We start from the raw sequence: 18,041 nt of genomic DNA, 5'->3' as shown, positions 1-18,041 counted from the left end.
AAATCAACCACGCAGCAAAACATTACGAATTAGTATTTAGACATTATATTTTTAATCAGAGCTTCGTTTTTCAAAACAAATATTACACAATCATACATATTAAAATAAAATAAAAACAATACTTCGGCAACCGGAAATTGATTGTGTTAAAAATATATATTTCTAAATTAACAATGACCCTGCTTTAAAAAATACAAATAGGCGGAATCATAAATTTGATTTTATTAATAATGGGGGAAAAAAATCACTACTATCATGTTGCAAAGAAAATTCAAAAGGATTCAGTTAACATAAACAGTCATATAACATATCATTACAGTTTACACTGTGAATACATTAAAATTGCATGTAAAACAAAAACATAACAATCGCTATCCCTTACCTTTGACATTACATGCAACACGAAAAATAGACAAGCCTTTTCAGTTCCACTAATATGTGAGATGATACATTCAATGCCTCCTTTAACTGCCTCATTACATCAAACTTTGATAATGTCATCTTTGCCCATATGTCACGGCTCCCTTTTAAATCAACAAAATAGAACCATAAATATGTAAATATGATCTCCTTTTTAGTGGTTTAATTAGTAAGAGTAAAAGGCTCTGATATGCCCAGCTTGTGTTTACATTACAGTACAGCAACAGGTGGCAGGGTAGTCATCTGCGTCAACTTGGAATTCGTTTCCATAAACAAAGTAGATGCATGATTTTCCTTTCCAGGTGTACGTGACCTTGGTGATAGGGATCAGCTCTATGGTTTGACGCTGCAGACAGAGAAAGAAAATATGAGTAGGGTGCATTCTGCTAAATTATTCTTTAACTAACCAAGTCATTAGATAATAGATAAACAAATGTTTTTTTAATATAATATTGACGAAAAATACCTGCTGTAGAATGCGTGATGTCTGCATGTACTTTCCCTGGTGCTCACTGACAAGGCGCTGAGAAGCACTCACCACCGAAGTGTCAGGGAATCCTGAAAGTGGATATACCTACAAAGGGTGTTCACAGTGAATTTAAGTTAAGCACTGAGTTAATGTGACTATTTAAACTGCACTGACCAATTGTTAAATAGCTCCAGCAGATTTAAAAAAACAGAGTTTAATTTTTACATTACGAGAAATGCAAAGGTATACAGTTATAAGCTCTGATAAGTTGATATGAAAACTGCATAGTTAAAGCAGCAGATAAGCAACTAGTCCTACACAATGGTCTCACAGGATGCGTTTGATGTCATTGTGGTCCCCAATGTTTTCCTAGTTGTAACAACCTGATGTACAGTAAATGGTGTTAGATACAACATAATGATATTGTTTTAACATATCATCATTGGGCGACCGTGGCTCAGGGGGTTGGGAAGCGTATCTGTAACCGGAAGGTCGCCGGTTCGATCCCCAAGCTCTCTGTCCTGGTCGTTGTGTCCTTGGGCAAGACACCCTACCGCCTACTGTTGGCCAGAAGGGCCGATGGCGTGGGGCAGCTGTGGCTACAACCGTAGCTTGCCTCCACCAGTGTGTGAATGCAAAAGTGAATAGTGGCATTATAAAGCGCTTTGGGTGCCTTGAAAAACGCTATATAAATCCAATCCATTATTATTATTATTATCTCTTCTTGCAACATTACTGACAATAATAATGTGATTAAAGATACACGTGCTCCAAATATTCAGTCATGTAAAATGTCAGAACAGGACTGCATAGAGACATGTGGATGTTTTCACATGGCTCTATGGAGTCCTGGGAAAAACTAAGTACAGCCCATGATTCAGTATGTTGTAGAGCAACTCTTAGCAACAATAACTTGAAGTAATCATTTTCTGCTATCAGTCTCTCACTTTGTTGCTTTATAATGTTGCTTCAGTTTATTGAATTTTTTTGGTCATTTGTTTATGCACAGCTCTTTTAAAGTCCTGCCACAGCATATTAGTCAGGTTGAGGTCTGGATATTGATTGGGCCATTGCAAAACTTTTCCTTTTTCAGGCTTTCTGTTGTAGATTTGCTGCTGGGCTTGAGATCATTTTCCTGTCGCATGAGCCAATTTTCCCTGTGCTTTAGCTGTCAGATTTCCTCACATGTGACTGTACTATACAGACGCATCAATGACTGCAAGGTGCCCGGGTCCTATTACTGTAGAAGAAGCCTAAATTATCAACACTCCACCACAGTGCTTAACAGTTGGTATGAAGTGTTTAAGCTGATATGCTGCGTTTGGTTTTCTCAAAAACTGTGTTGTGCATTACAGTCAAACATCTCTCTTTAGTGTGTTCTGCCCAAAGCACATTGTTTCAAAAGTTTTGTGGTTTCCTTCTTTAGTTACAAATATATAATGATCTATTTTCAATTATTTTCTCGCGGCGTATCCAAGTATGGATAGTAATACCATCATAGATAGAATACCATGTATTGGGTGTCTCTGAAGAGCTCCTTGCCAGACACCTTGCTAAGGTTTTCCACCCGAATTCCACTCAACTGTTCCACAACATAGGCATCAGAGTTGTTAGTCCTGGAAGCAAGATGAAATTCAGTCTTCTATTATAGCAGCTTTACATTGTATATGAATGAGATTCATCTTATTAAGAGACTATTGCGCTGGCTAAGCTAGTTAAGTAATTTTTATCAATGTGCACCATTTCACAGTGAGCTTGATGTAAACCAGGAGCTGTTGTTTTCCATTGCATACGTCACACTGCCTCAATCCTTGCCCATGACAGGAACTGCAACTGTAAAAGAACAACTATCAGTATGCTGCACAAAAAAGCAAAAATTTGATTCATTATAGATGACCCTGTTTGACCCTAAAAATAAGAAATCTGTGGTTTATGCTTACTTTTCTCTTCCTCTGCCACTGCAGTGGGTGCACCTATCATTCCCGTGACGATAACGAGATCCATTACACACCCAGCAAACTTTCTGTTAGGAGAAAAAAAGTAAAAGAAAAAGAAAAGGCTTTTAGGAATTTTATCATTTATCCTTTTTTCTCCTGAGGCCCATGCAAAATACTTACGTTACCAGCTCCGGCACAGTCTACGCATGGTTTTCGGCCATTTCCCAAACAATTATGGCAGGGCTGTGAATGCAATGTTTATCGTGAGATAAAAATAAACAAAACTTTTTTTTTTAAAAGTAAAAGTAGTTATTTTTAACATGTTTTTTCACAGCTTACCTTCACAGATGATGTGTAGGGAACTTTAATAAATTGTTTGTCATCCAAAAAAAATTGGGGGGTTTTAGCAGGAATATCCCAAGGCCCTGGAGGTTGTTGGGCATAGGCATCCACCGTCTGACCTGGTACAAATAAAATGTATCCTAAATAGCTAGCTGACAGCTGAAAGCTAATGGAATTTTGCTCATTGTAACATGCTGATAAGCAGATCTACATCTTTGACTATTGGACTGTTTGTCTGACATGAAATTCATAATGTTACTTCAGACTTAAGAGTAATTCTATTTTTTAACATTAAAAAAGGACACTTATTTAAACAGCATTGTACCTGTGTATGGTTCGTGACTCCACTCTGTAGATCTGGATTCATTGAAAGTGTCCAGGCGGTACTAAAAAACATAAATGTTTGTATTGGTTATTGTTAATGATTATTCATGCTCTATAATGTTAAAACCCAAAAAAAGACAGTTATTTTTGATTGTCATTGTGGCAGGTTTTTCCAAACACAACCTACTTCGTCTTACCCTATATGTATTGAATGCCTCCATGTTAGTGATCACTCCATCCTTTGCTGGTGCAGAACTGTAGCAGCATTTACTCTTTACAAACAGGAGTAAGGCATCCCGGGCTGTGTTTTCAGATATAGAGGGAATGCTGCCAGTAATAAGGGAAGGTGATATGGTATGTCACATTGTCTACCCTTTTAATATGAATTTTCAGTTTTCTGGGTGCTGAGGCACTGAGATTTTTTTTGCTTCCTAAAATCCGAACATCGAAAATGTTTTGCAGTATCATGAGCTAGTATGGTGAAAGAAAGTGGTTTGAGTCTTACTTCCACTGGGGTTGATCCAGTGCAGGCTCAGGCTGCGCTGCTGGGAATGTGGGCATGGGAGGCGGCAGAAATCCACCTTAAAATCAAAATGTTTTTAGATTCATCCAATAAAAAAAGACAACAAAAAGACGAGCCTAACGCTAGACCTCAAAGTCTGGCCAGTTGAGTTTTTCTCTGAGTCTGAAACTACGATTAATCATATCTGAAAAACCTGCTGACAACATGCAGTTTTATTTATAAATATTGATCTGGTATCTTTTATACTGACATTTTCCTGTACTTTGCAAAGATTTACAAAGCTGAGGGCAACTTTTCAACACTGCAGAAAAATCTGACATGAAGTTACAATCTCAAAATACGCATTTGATTGTATTAACACCTCATATTTTCAGTATACCCAAAGTAGAGCATATAGTGTGCATTTGGGAACCATGCAAATATTTGTAAAATCTGTAATTATTGATGCATGTTACCTCATCATCATAATTCTTTTGTTATATGATTGTACGCTGTAACATGATGTAAAGTAAATATTAATTTATGAGTACTGCATTCATTTTCTTCTTCCCTTTCAGCCATTTTTCATGGAAAAGTGTGTTTTTAAGTATAAATATAGCATAGCATACAAGGTGTATCATTTTCAGATGGTTTATTGAACCATTTCAGCCTCCGCATAGGACATTCATAGTGGCGCAAACAAACTATGTCCGGCATACCATACCTCCCCCAGCGACTGTTCCTTCATATCCAGGCATGCTGTCAAACATGCTGGCTGGAGGAGCAGTGGGGCCAATGGACTCAGCAACGGGTGGGGCAAACATTGCTGAAACAAACCAGAAGAACCAGTTCACTCATAGCCACAGACAGACTTTGAAATTGTATAAAATTTCAATCCTGTTCTGACATTTTCACAAATCACAGCCAGACCAAAAAGAAAACTGGGAAAAGAAAGCTGTAAAATAAATACATAAATAAATAAACTCCATCACTCAGTCTACCCTGAAATCTCCGGGCATTGTCCAGATTACACGTCACTGCTTCACAACATCCTATAAAGCTGTTAGGGTGCAATGTGACTTACGTTTGTGCAACTCCATGTTCGTATCCATACTGAGTTGTTTTTCCCGCACCAACTACTTCAGACAGGGGTTGATCTCACTTCCTTAAAACTTTCTTAAATCTCGCTAGACATTACACCCCCAGCAGTCTTATGTTACATTACATACGACTTCTCCAGCGACAGACACCTAACCTGTACGCCGCGATGACGTCACTCCCACAGCCGGAAGATGATAGCTATTACTTTTATCACAACAATCTGTATCATTGAGTAAGAAAATAACAAGGAGGGTAAAAGATCTTACCAGGCGTCCCCGCAGCTGCTGGTATATAACCGGGATTATTTATTCCATAATCTCTGCCTGGCTGACTGCAAGTAAGGGGAAACGAAAGTTAAGATAATCAGCAGAGTGTGAGTGTGTGTGTGTGTGTGGGTGGGGTGGGGGGGCAAAAATAATAATAAATACAATAAAATGCGAGCTGGGTTCAAGTTTAAAGCAAAGAAGTACAGAATAACGCGATCATTACCTCAGAAAAGGCTGTCGCTCCATTCCAAAGCGTTTCACGGCAGCTACGAGAGAAAAGTCACACCGTGCAAAGTCTTCAGATGTGATCTAGAACCATGCACTGTCACTTCATCACAAGACATCAATCATGTGACATAAGACTGATCATTCGCCTTTTATTGCCCCACTCCTGCGTTACGTTCCCAGCTTTTTCACAGCTGCCAGCTCTGGTTGCAGCAGTCAAACAGGATTAAAAAAAAAATTCTGGTTTTCTCAAAATAGGAACTGCCGTGTTTTATTGATAGTTTAGAGAAGTACAGGAAAACCCACCCCAGCGCATACACACTCCCCCCAAAAGAGAAAGTTTCCGCTCAGGAAGTACGCAATAAGTTTTGGGAGCGTGTTATAAATAATGGTGTATGTACAGCTAAAAGCCTCAGAGCACCACCGGAAGGTATCAAAACACTTTACGGATAATAACAACGACCAGAGTCCAAATATGTAGCTAAAACAGTTTTGACAAAGACAATCCGGTTGAGTCAAAAAGCATGTTGCAGTGTTTTGTTTTGTTTTTTGATTGACTACAGCACCCATAATCCTTTGCAATGCTCACGGAAGTCCTTTTTCTTTCCTTCCGCCATCCCCGAAGTCCCTTTTGGATTTACATCGGCGGGTGAGTTGGTACAATCTGAAACAATCCGCTAGATTTTGGGCATTATTCGCCCATCCTGACATGGTTCACGAATCATTGACATATATTATATATGTACAGGCTACGATTTACAGTTTTGTCTTGCGATATGTGCTTAAATTGAGCAAAGTGCTGGTGCTAAAGAGACTTACCGGCTGGCAGCGCCATCGACGTGAAATGGAGTTGTAGTCTTCAGCAAAGGCCTGCTGTACTAAATGTCTCATAGAAATATATTCTGCTCATAAATCTAATACGTGACAGAAAACAAAAGTAGTTGTACTTAATTGTATTTATGTTTAACCTCAAACTCATGTGAAATCCTTACAGTAGAGTAGCATGGCTTGGCTAGCTAGCTAAACATTGAGCCTACCGTAGGCGCTAGCTAACGATGGTCTGCACGTTTGCTTTGAGACTCACTTCTCGGAGTAGATGTTTTGAGACATAAAGGCTATGCTTGTCTTTTGTTTCAGCTCGTAATTGACAGAATATAGTGCAGCAACAGTGAGGCTTGGCATGTTGAGTTTGTGCTAAACTTGTCTTTTTATGTGTTTTGTCCTCAGTCACCATGGCAGCCCTCAGGCCCCTCACTAAACCCAAGATTGTCAAAAAGAGAACCAAGAAGTTCATCCGCCATCAGTCTGACCGATATGTCAAGATCGCGGTAAGTGTCATGTCATAGATGCCCATCAGTTTTGGACTGTTTACCTGCGGTGACTAACTCATGTCAGTGAGTTATATTACCTACACGTTTATTCACATATCCCTACAGAAAAACTGGCGTAAGCCCAGAGGTATTGACAACAGGGTCCGCAGGAGGTTCAAGGGCCAGATGCTGATGCCCAACATCGGTTATGGTAGCAACAAAAAGACCAAGTTCATGCTGCCAACTGGTTTCAAGAAGTTCCTGGTGCACAATGTCAAGGAACTCGAGGTCCTTTTGATGAGCAACAAGTAAGTTATGAATGCTCATGCATGTAGATTACATGGTGCATGGACATGGTGCACCAAATGGCTTGTATTGGAATACATACATGGGTTTTTTTCCCAATGTTGTCTAATTAACTTCTTGTCTTGGAATATTACCCTGTGCAAAAGTTTATTATAATTAAAAGTATGCAAACACTATATTAAATTAGACAGCTACAGGGAGACATTAGAGTAATTGTTTTTGTGTAGTTGAAGTATGTTGAAGGGTTTTACGGAGTCTTCCTTGGTCAGGTAAAGCCTCTAAGACGGTGACTGTGCATATATGCATGTTGAGATCATGTACAGTAAAGAAATTGGTTTAATATAGCAGAAGCCTGTGCATTTTGGTGGTATTTGTCCATAAACACAAGGTGCTGTTTGAGTCAGCGAAACCCCAATAAGTAAAACTTATCATGTTATAGTGCTGATGACCTTACTGAGATATGTGTGCAAAAGATGATGAGCATTTCATATATTTAAAGTTTGCAGTTGCACTGACCGTTCAACAGTGAGTGATGTTTCCATTCTCAGTCATTTTGGCATTTTTCTAGTGAAAGTTGCTGCTGGTTTAGTATTACCTCCTAAAGAGGTTTTTTTGCTTTTGAATTTTTTTGGCCTTCTACCTAAGAAAAATAACGGGGCTGTAATTTTTAAGCCTCATCGTTACCCTTAGCTTATCTGTTCAGTCGCCACTCGAAGACTTTTAAAATGACATTTTTGCCTCCAGTATGTTGAAGTAGCTGCAGACCTTTGTCACATGTCTCAAACCTCAACAAGTGAGACCAAACGCTGGAAGGATTGAGCCACTATATGAGCCCCAAATTTGTTGTTTTAGGATCAAAAAGATTTTGAACCTATAATAAAGCCACTTAGCTTGTTTTCAGAGACTTGATCTTTTTTGAGATTACTCAGTGTTTTGGCAGTTAGTTTGATTCAGAAGGTATATAATTGATCCCATAGGACAGGTCGTGTTGAGAACCCTAATAGTGCTCAGACTGTTTGCTACGGGAGGACGTGGACTCCAGTTTCTTAGCTGTATTGGACAGACAAACTTTAGACATATGGTTTGTGGTTCAAGGGAGCAGTTTGATTCTTCTCATTCACGTCTTCTTTTTAAAAATAACTTATTTTTTGAACCAGGTGTAAGCATAAGTCCACAGAGATGATAGTCTGGTCAGTAAAGATGAGGGTCAGATCAGCTGCATAGTTTACACGTAATTTGTGGCACAACTTTCAGAGGGTTGTCTTTGTCAGAACATGGACTGCTTCCTGATGCTTGACATTTTGACATCTTGCTAATGTCCATAAAGTTGTGATTGAATTTGTGCTTTTTGACATTGTGACAGACTAAACTCTTCATAATTACTTAAATAAATACAAAAATTTCACTTGTCAGTTGCTTATATTTCCTTGAAGACACCTTTTCACTAACCGAATGTGATTCTGTGCCTCTGTAGGACTCACTGTGCCGAGATTGCCCACAACGTCTCCTCCAAGAACAGGAAGCTGATTGTGGAGAGGGCAGCTCAGCTGGCAATTAAGGTCACAAACCCCAACGCCAGGCTCAGGAGTGAGGAGAACGAATAAACTGGTTATTCACAATAAAGACTTAAAATGGAAAATGGCTTCTGGATGATCTTTTTTTTTTTTCACTTTTGAACTTAATTGGCTGTTTTTCAAAAGACCCGTGTGAATATATGAAACCGATTTAAATACTATAAAGATCAAAATTAGTACCATGATTTTGGTCATACATTTGGTCAAATGTGCATTTATAAAATAAAAATTGGTTTATTTCTTACATTCAAAGGAATATCACTAGTGGTAGGGAAAGCGATTTTATTTTTTCCCAGAAATGATAAGAAATGCTTACCCAAGAGAGCTGGTTTCATTTTCCCTGGGCAACATTATTATTATTATTGTTATTATTATTTTTTTTTTTTTTTACCAAACCCTGTCGGTGAATGGAACAGAACAAAAGGGGCCAGATACCTGAAGAGAAGCACTGACCTGCACTTTAAGCACAGGAGGGCAGAACCTATGGACAGTTATTACTCTTATTGCAGTGTGAAATAGACCGAACTGCAGTTACCTGTGGTACCATGTTTGTTTTAAGACCACCTCCTCTTAAAGACATCCTGGATTTATAAACTCATAAACCATTAAAAATCATAAATATTATGTTTTTGACACAGGTGATTCTTGTGTTAAGGTGTCCAAAGATTTAGATGATCTGAATATATGTACAAGTAATCTTATGACCGCAAAGAGCAGACTTCAGCCAACCCTAAGTTCAGTAATTCAGGCATTTTTTTTTATGCTGAGCATGATGTAAGTGAGAACGGATGCCCTTTACATGGTCAACTCTTGCTGTTCAACCTTCTGTTTGTGAGGGATAACCAATCAAATGACAGTTGGGCTGAAGGGAAAGAAGCCAATGTGGATTTTTCAGACAGTGGATGAACTCAAGTCCAGTGTAACACAAATAAGGAGTACTTAAAAAGCTTCTCTAATACAGATGTAAAAGTGAACCTAATGGTTTGTTTAATAAGGTTTGTTTTTTACAATTTTATGTTATTTAAACTTGAACAAAAGTCATGTCAGTGTAGTTTAAATAGTACCCTAAACATTTTGTATTGCTATTTAGTTTTATCGTGAGGTGTACTCATAGGCTTTTCGGGATTTCTGTTGCTATATATAAGTAAAAGAAGCACACATAATTTGTTAAACCTGCTCCAGCAAGTTCATAACAAGCCTTTCTGTAAAGATTCATATGTGTTGCCTAATCCAAAATTAAGCTTGATGACATTATCTCTGACTAAAAGCTCTCTCAGCCATAAAGGACATTTTTCAAGCCTTCTGTATAGAAAGGAAGCCAACAGTTATCACCTGACTTGTATTGGCTGACTGGTTTTGGACCAATTAACTTGGAGCTTAGAGTCAGTTTGGCAACGTGGATGAACATGTTCTGATAAAGCCTCGGCTGACACACTAGTGTAATTACTTAAGTTGTGTCAATAGAGCAATGACAATGTAATCAAAAGGCATTGCTTGAATTGGCCTGCTCAGATTGTGTACTGCTTGATGATGTTGAGAGCCGGATCCCTGCAGAGAAAGTTTCCATTGCATTCTGGCAGACAAGCTGTGCCCCACAGCCCTGAGCCCTCTGCCATCTGTTCCCGTAAAACTGACATTGCCAGAGAAGCAAAAACACAACATTTATTTGGCCAGTCAGCTTGTGGCTGTTAGGATGTGGAAGTAAGTTACCAATGATGGTTGGAAAAAACAAGCAGAATCTTGGATCTGAAGCTTTCCTCGTTCCGAAACCATCACCTGTTTCTGGAGTGTCCTGGAAGACTCACCTTAGAGGACTGGATGTTCTCCAGAGAAAAAGAGAGGAGAACATGAGAACAGCAGGGCAGGCAGACACTGCAACGTCTGAGAGATGGTGAGAGTGTCAGGAAGAGGACAGAATCTATTTTTTCCCTTTCACTGCTCACAAAATGAACATGTCAGCAAGGGTCACGTTTGGAAAAGGGCGCCTCACTTCCAAACAGCTCTTCTTCGCTTTCCCTCAGACAGATTCCCTGAGGAAAGGCAGCCGGTCTGCAGGAGGAAAGAGAAGGATGTTCTCCTTTTCTCTCAGATGTCGACTGGGTGTCATCAGAGGAAGGACAAAAGGTAAAATCTGAGATTTAATATTTAACAAGATACCCAAGACTTCTATGGAGTATCCAGAATTTTCTCTTGTAATCCCAACAAAATACTTACACAAGTTTACCTCTGTATATAACCTTCAACACTCTTTAATTCATGTACATTATGCTGCAGGCCTATCAAACATAAATGTGTGAGCATGCTTGAGACCTGTGAAACTGAACATTCGCTTGAAGAAAATCTTGTATGATGATTCTTAGAGGTGAACAGGAACGCAGGTGTGTGATGTGTGGGACACGCGTTTCCTCTGGCTCCTTTTCTTCACACTGATATGTGCTGGCTGACAAGTGATTTAGTCATTTCGCTCCTCACACTTTCACTTGCAGCTGAAGCTGATAACCATAAGATGGCAGTGTGGTCAGTCTGATCGATGTTGAGGTTAAGCTCCACGGCCTCCTGTCTGGAATATGTTCATGTGAAGTAAATGTAGGCACTTTCATGAGGGTTTCTCTGCGTAAATGGAGATAGATCAGCATTGAACAGCGAAACCAGTCACACACCAATGTCTGTTGAGATCACGAAATATTTTGCACCAGTTTCTTTTCTTTTTTTCAAATATTGAATATCACACATCTTTGTTTTTATGCCAAGGTCACAACAAAAAAAAATGGGCACTCTTATACTAATCAATACCTTGTCAGTAATGCTACAGCAATTATGTTGATTTATCGTCTAGAGCAAATGTAAAAGAGTCCATTTTTATAACATTGCCAGTCGGTTCCCAGAGGTTTTTATCAGTCCAACAGACTGCTCCATCTCCCGATTCTCTTTATTCTGGTGGAAATTAATTAGTCTCGCTCTGAAAGACTACACTCGCTCACACTGTAAATGGGGTATTAAGGACAAAAGTCTCAGAGGAAATCATCTACACCAAAGAGTATTGTGTCCACTGGAACAGCTGACTAATTAGGCTCCACGCAACAGCGGATAGAAACATGGAAATGTTTGTTTGTAATCACTTTACACATGTGGGCAAAAGGCCGCTTTGGAACAAAGGGTCTAATGTTTTTTATGAGCTTCTGAATTTTATGTATTTTGGTTTTATCCCCCTTTTTTTTAATCTGCCTCTAAAGTGATGACAAAAACGATCTGCACTGAACCAAAAACAAAGGCTGATGAGGTTTCGAGGAGCTGCCAGTGAGGCTGAAGGAGGGGTTTGTTTTGATAGTGGTTGCAGCGCGGGTCAGGAAGTGGCAGGCGCCGAGGCTTTTGTGCGTGACAAATGGCCAGACAGGTGCAGTGATGGGCCCTCCGTGTTTGGGTGGAGGGCCCCTGAAGGATTAGCAAAGGGTCCTTTAACCCCTCAAAGGGTGAAACAGGAGATGTCAGGCCTCAGAGGAAACACATTTCACAGTTTTATTAAGCTGCTCAGATTTAACGTGTTCTTATTTTACTGCCGTTTGAATATATTTCACTTATTATCACGATTGCAGTTTGAATGTCAACTGTGCTTGACAACGGCATAATATTTAGAAGCAGCAACAACTGCAAGATGTACAGGCAGCTGTTCTTCACAGGAATTTAACATATGCTTCCTCCAATATGCTGCGTGTGCACGTGTGCGTGCGTGAGAGAAAGAGAGAGAAGATAAGAGCACTGTGTAGACACAAGCTCTGTAAAACGGTTTTGTCTCCATGTGAGAAAAATGTGACGCTGTCTGACAATGAATGTGCAGGTGGTGTTAATTGTTCCGAGAGTTGAGTGTGTGGGGTGTGCGCAGTTTTGTCGTGTCTAATCTGAGCGTGCGTACTCTATGTGTGTGCTGAGGATGTGTTTGACTTGGTGGGAAGTGAATAAAGAGTCTGTCTATGTGTGTGTGGGGGTTGGCAAGGGGGAGGGAGTGACTATCGTGTGCGCCTGCTTCACTGAACCCCTCTGGCAGAGAGGGAGACAGAGAGAGGGGAGAGCAAACGCTCTAGCTCTGTATGAGAGGGCTGTATGTGAGCTCATGTGAGTGTATGAAGAGGGCATGATAAATCCTCTGGAAAAAAGACGAGCGATTAGTAAGAATAGCGCAAAAAACGGGACCGCAGCGAAATGGCAAGAAAAGGACACGAACCATTTCTCTCTCTGCTTTGGATTTTATAGAAGGAGCACAGCTTGGCAGATAGTAGTTTTAGATGTATGTGAGCATTGAGAATAATCATTTAGGAAGGTAGTGAGGATCAAAATTTGCCCTTTGGAGCTCCAGACCTTCCTGGATAGTGTCAAAATTTAAGGACATGCTGGAGTTGATGCACAGGAATGAAGGAAGAAAAATGTTTTTTCTAAGCAGCTGAGACCTGGTCTCTTGGGTCGCCTACTTTCACCGCAGCTCTCTGCCCACTACTAAAGATCAGCAAGGTTACTTCCAGAGGGTGGCTCCGCTGATTTAACTCCAGCCATGCTCTGTGGTCTGAGGAGAGACACCAAGAACAGCATTGGTAAGAGGAACATATTCTGACATTCAGAGTCAAAGGGTACAGATTTTGTGCGGCCATAGAAGATTTAAGACAGCAGCAGGTCACTTCTGAGAGGCGCCTACGTCCCTGCGGTCTTAAATCTGTTCAGCTTTAATGCAAATGAATTTGATGGTGGAATCATTACAGTGCGTGCAATACAGCAGTAATAGATTGCGAGAGATTTAAATGTCAGTGGACTCAGCCACCAGCTCTGCATATCATCCTGTCATGTGTAATTAGGGCAGATATAGCAGCATAAACTGGGTCTGGAAGGGCCCAGTTTATAAATAAAGTTTCACCTCTGAAAATAGCGATATGATTTCATTGTCAGTCAGTACCGCCCACATATTTAACCTACATTCTGGGATAGTAAAGGGAAAGTGCCCTTAATTGATTCGGAAGTTAATCAACTCCCTAAATATTTATGCAGGAAGAATCTTATTTGTAGATTCTTTCAGATGGAGGAGTAGTCATATCCTTAAAAAAAAAACCTCTAAAGAAACAGAACTGAGAGGATTCATAGTTGTAATCAACACCATCCCAATCTTAATTCTGGCTCTTGAGGTGGGTGATGGTTTTTCAAAGCTGAAGGAGGATGCCTGGAGGATGGCTTGATGGTACAGTAGCATTCAGTCACGTGTGGTGTGTTGGGTCTGTGTAACCCAGAGCCAGTGTTGCCTTTTGACAGCAATGACAGCTGTTGGACCGTCAGGGCCCCCAGGAGTCCGTGTGGTTACGAGGCTTTTGCCTTGCCTAACATGTTTGCGATGTGTCACTCACTTTGTGTGCTTTGTGCCTCAAAGCTACTGGACACAGGACTTGTGCAGGGATGTGAGGTAAATTAATGACAATGTTATGCTTGTGCATATTCTCCAAATCGCCATAACGTGCAAGACGGAGATTTGTCTAGTTAAGCTTTGACTCATGCGGATGTGTCCACGTGAAGGCTGAATTTTCTTCTCGTATCCCGCGGCTGCCTGAAGGTTTCAGGTCAGTAAAGGTATGACAAAGGATCTATGCCTCTCAGCTGTCCAAAGGCTTCAGCTTCAGTTGGACAGATGTGGTGACTCGGTGTGGACAGAGATAAAGCGGTGGGTTTGATGCCCTTCAAGCACTTCAGTCTTTGCAAATCAGTGCAGATAACAAAAAAGACATGAAGAATGAAATGACATTCTTCATGTCAAACCAATATATTGTCAGTAGATCATCGTCAAACTGATATAATCTGAAGCCTGAAAGCTTACTTGCTTCTTTCATTTCTGACCTAGAGCAAATGAGAGGAGATCATACATGAATATTTGATTCTTATAGGCACCTGAGATACAGTACATATATGTAGTTCAACTTGATTTCTTTTTTGTCTATTATTATCCTCTGTTTCACTTGCATTTTGTAGATTGTCACGTTTCAGTGAGCCCTGAAGTTGGCTACAACTTGAAATCTGCTTTTCTTGTGACTGTTTACATCTGGCACCATCAAAAAGCATGCATAATGAGCTTTTAGCAGCAGGTGTCGTTTGCAGTGTGTTTATGGATTTAGCGAAAACCACGGCTTCATTCCATTTAATACTGAGGAAAATTTACATTTATGATGATTCCCCAGCAGAGTACCACGGTTTGCCTTCTCAATGATGTGTAGACAGATTTATGGATGTTTGTTCAGATGAATATTGTAATTATTGTGACGCTCTCACACAGTGTAAATCACCCTAAATCTAAAAACATGTATGGCACCTCAGTTACCTTCAAGAGTTCTGGGGCTGCGCGTTGCCAAAAACTATGTACCAATCAAAAATACTTAACTTCACTGTCCAGCGGTTTGAAAAGCTTGTGCAGTTAATGTGTTAGGACTGATTCTTACCAGTGTCTCCACTCTGCAGTACTAATGCAGTCATCATTCCAGACTCTTGCTTGTGAGTACTTCAGTTTGATGCACGTCATATAAAAAGCAGCAACATGCTCTCCTCCACTCATCTCATCCAAGTGCGGACCTGGCACAGCTATTTTTCAAGTTTGTAATGTGATGTTCAATCGCTGTGCTGGACAGCTGAAAAAGCTAATCCGCAATGAACAGGATTAGCGAAATGCCAAGTCAGTTTCCTCATCACTGCGACTGCTGACATGGATGCATGGCTGCTTTCAGGTTCAGATGGCTGGGCAGTGGCTCCACTAATCTGAGGACGGTCCAGTGCTGAGTCCCACTGTGGGTTAAGAATAAAAACTACCTTGCTCTGCAGAGCACATTCCCTAGCTTTATCTGACAGCTGCTATAAATGACATGAAATGATGATTTCCTCTCTATGCATGAACAGACCATTAACTGCATGCTGTTCTTTCAGGAAGGCTCCCATGCTGTAGTAGCTGCTTGTTGCAAATGTATCCTTGTGTTAAATTAAAGGTCTTTAAAGGTATTTGCTGGAGACAGGGGCTAGCTATTTTAAATCCTTGACCCTTTAATATGATTGTTAGGGAAACAAAGTGGTGTGACCTTTCAAGGTCCTGAGTTTGAGGTGACCATTCTAGCTCAGATAGTCCTGACAGATGTATTTTTGGCTGTAGTGTTTCCCTGCAAAAGCTCCTCAATGACAGAGGGTTCAAACCCCTTACTGTGGGCTGCTGTCACGATGTGCATTGGGGCAGTCGTTTTCATTTAGTCTTCTGCTGCAGCATTATATCCTATCACCACACTGTCTCTTCAGATGAAGGACCATACTCAAAGGGAAGCAAAGAGTCCGGGGCAACTGACCAATCACATTCGTCTCGGAGGCGCAGCCTTTCAGGTACAATACACTTAAACCTGATGTTACATCATTTACTTTGTTTGTTGTCTGATTCATGCTACTATGCTCAATTCAGTTGAGTCCCCAAGAAGAGGAAGCATCACTCCATGTTTGATTGAGACGCTTGTCTGTATGCACGTAGAGCCGTTTACGTCTTGCAGTTTGCTTGATGTTGCACTGTTTTGAATGCTTGGATAAGGTAAAATATTTGCTTGTGTTGCAAACCTGTCATTGGTAGTAAAACCACACATTGCAGACTCATTTAAAAGCACAGCACAATGTGGAGCACAAGACAGAATGAGTTCTCCGTTGACACATAAGCACATATCCATCAATTATTGTCAGGCCAGATCATTTCCAGCTGGTTCTTTATTATGAATTCGATGCATTTCTTTTCTCAATCCTTATGTAGAGTCGTTTGAATAAAACCAGTTTTATTCTCCACATCCTCCTTCTGAACTCTTCACAAAGATTAACTGAGACAGAGAGATCTGAAGGAACAAGGAGAAGACAGGAGGCTGAGAAAATAAAGTAGGAGGTCTTATGTCAGAGAGCATTTCTGTGAAAGATTCAGGGAAAGAGTCTTTCGACAGGGTGATTCTGTCAAGCAGAGGCTAATGCTGACTGCAGATCTGTGCCTGCGTCTGTATCTGTCAGCAGAAGAGTATCGAGGAGTGACCACCGTGGATCTGATGAAAAGGGAAGGCAGCAGCCTTGGCCTCACCATCTCCGGAGGGTCTGATAAGGATGGCAAGCCCAGAGTGTCAAACCTACGGCCAGGTGGGCTAGCTGCCAGGTGAGATCTCTGCTCCGTGATGCATTTAAAACCTGGCAACCACACCAAGCTGCCCGGACTTGTTATTCTGCCCCCTGAAAACGTGCGCATGTTGCAAAGCTGCACCGTCTCACTAACTGCAGGGCTGTAGGCAATGTGTTAGATCAGCTTGACCCAGAGTGACACCCCAACAGGATCAATGGAGCTATGTCCAAGAGCAGATTTAAATTTTATCTCTATTTCTGATCAGTTCATGCTTGATTTGCTGTACTGTGGTGATAACTCAATATAAATGTTTTGCAAGCGTACTTTTTGTGCTCAAAGATTGTTTAATTAAGATAAAGCTAATTTTCCCCAACATCAGCCACGTGATAAGAAAATTCATTGGAAAACTCACATTTCATGATGATTAAGCAGCATGTGACCACAGTGAAACACACACACACACACACACACACACACACACACACACACACACACACACACACACACACACACACACACACACACACACACACACAGATTTGTGAGAATGACACAGCCCCTCTGAAAATGTCTTGGCCAAATATGCCATCACTCGTCAAATCCAAGGAAGTTTTAAACGCAGACACTGTGCTAATTCTTCCGAGCAGCTTGTTTTCCATCAGCCGAGTTCATGCTTGTGTGGAAGTGCTAGTTAATTTACTTGGTGGAGAGACACACAGGCAGACAGGAGAGCGACAGGCAAAGACATAGTGTGACGAGACTGGACCAGGCGACAGGCCGTTCAGCTCTGCCGGTTGAGACATCTCTCTTACTGCTGTCAGTGCTGATTGTCAGTAGCCTAAAGGTGAGAAGGGCAAGCAGGGCAGAACATCTATTTAATTAATTAGCTCTCTGATGAGCCTCGTGTTGACTCAGAATGTCACATGTCAGACACCATGTACAATCATCTCTGTCAGTGTGTGAAGACGTGAGGCTTTCAGCCAACCTGCTCCAGCATCCACTCTCCTTTTTGCACAGGTGGCTCACTATGTTAGTCGGCTTACTGCTGATGCACGTCGGATCCAATTATCATAACCGTTTCAACAAAAAGAGAAAACCAACTATGATTATTTCTGTGAAGTTTAT

At 40.7% G+C, this 18,041-nt stretch overlaps 3 protein-coding genes across 16 annotated transcripts in view; 2 read left to right on the top strand and 1 right to left on the bottom strand.

Moving 5' to 3' along the window:
• Window positions 1-40: 40 nt before the first annotated feature.
• ssuh2rs1 (ssu-2 homolog, related sequence 1) lies at window positions 41-6,011 on the bottom strand. Of its 2 annotated transcripts, XM_085145197.1 has the most exons (13): window positions 5,585-6,011; window positions 5,362-5,426; window positions 4,719-4,820; window positions 3,998-4,073; window positions 3,690-3,819; window positions 3,494-3,554; window positions 3,166-3,287; window positions 3,007-3,069; window positions 2,830-2,912; window positions 2,630-2,722; window positions 2,400-2,505; window positions 887-994; window positions 41-766 (listed from the first exon to the last, which is right to left on the bottom strand). In XM_085145197.1, the coding sequence occupies exons 1-13, from the start codon at window positions 5,605-5,607 to the stop codon at window positions 626-628; spliced, it is 1,173 nt and encodes a 390-aa protein (XP_085001323.1). In that variant the 5' UTR covers window positions 5,608-6,011; the 3' UTR covers window positions 41-625. The 2 variants fall into 2 exon arrangements, with proteins under 2 accessions (XP_085001323.1, XP_085001325.1); XM_085145199.1 differs by lacking the exons at window positions 5,362-5,426; window positions 5,585-6,011 and adding an exon at window positions 5,079-5,334.
• Window positions 6,012-6,129: 118 nt separating this feature from the next.
• On the top strand, window positions 6,130-8,841 carry rpl32 (ribosomal protein L32). Its single transcript, XM_085145200.1, has 4 exons — window positions 6,130-6,235; window positions 6,814-6,914; window positions 7,023-7,204; window positions 8,677-8,841. The coding sequence occupies exons 2-4, from the start codon at window positions 6,819-6,821 to the stop codon at window positions 8,804-8,806; spliced, it is 408 nt and encodes a 135-aa protein (XP_085001326.1). The 5' UTR covers window positions 6,130-6,235; window positions 6,814-6,818; the 3' UTR covers window positions 8,807-8,841.
• Window positions 8,842-8,960: 119 nt separating this feature from the next.
• Window positions 8,961-18,041, top strand: part of LOC146494629 (glutamate receptor-interacting protein 2-like) — a 38,851-nt gene continuing 29,770 nt past the window's right edge. For 10 of the 13 annotated variants that reach the window (XR_014871442.1, XR_014871444.1, XR_014871443.1 and 7 more), the window contains exons 1-3: window positions 8,961-10,900; window positions 16,076-16,156; window positions 16,814-16,952. Coding sequence is in view for 10 of the 13 variants with exons in the window: in XM_085145192.1 (XP_085001318.1) it covers window positions 10,723-10,900; window positions 16,076-16,156; window positions 16,814-16,952 (398 nt within the window). In the remaining 3 variants the exon portion in view is untranslated. The other 3 variants (XM_085145188.1, XM_085145191.1, XM_085145190.1) reach the window with 3 other exon arrangements.

The sequence above is a fragment of the Neolamprologus multifasciatus genome, chromosome 20 (assembly GCF_963576455.1).
Source record: "Neolamprologus multifasciatus chromosome 20, fNeoMul1.2, whole genome shotgun sequence".
Classification (NCBI taxonomy): Eukaryota; Metazoa; Chordata; class Actinopteri; order Cichliformes; family Cichlidae; genus Neolamprologus; species Neolamprologus multifasciatus.
Note: the sequence above shows the minus strand (reverse complement) of the source record. Positions and strands in the feature narration are given on the sequence as shown.

Coding starts and splice junctions, on each gene's coding strand:
- rpl32 (XM_085145200.1), top strand. CDS start 6,819: ATGGCAGCCCTCAGGCCCCTCACTAAACCCAAGATTGTCAAAAAGAGA. Junction 6,915..7,022: donor ACCGATATGTCAAGATCGCG/GTAAGTGTCATG, acceptor ATATCCCTACAG/AAAAACTGGCGTAAGCCCAG. Junction 7,205..8,676: donor GTCCTTTTGATGAGCAACAA/GTAAGTTATGAA, acceptor GTGCCTCTGTAG/GACTCACTGTGCCGAGATTG.
- ssuh2rs1 (XM_085145197.1), bottom strand. CDS start 5,607: ATGGAGCGACAGCCTTTTCTGAG. Junction 3,555..3,689: donor AGGCATTCAATACATATAGG/GTAAGACGAAGT, acceptor TATGTTTTTTAG/TACCGCCTGGACACTTTCAA. Junction 2,913..3,006: donor ACTGTGCCGGAGCTGGTAAC/GTAAGTATTTTG, acceptor TTCTCCTAACAG/AAAGTTTGCTGGGTGTGTAA.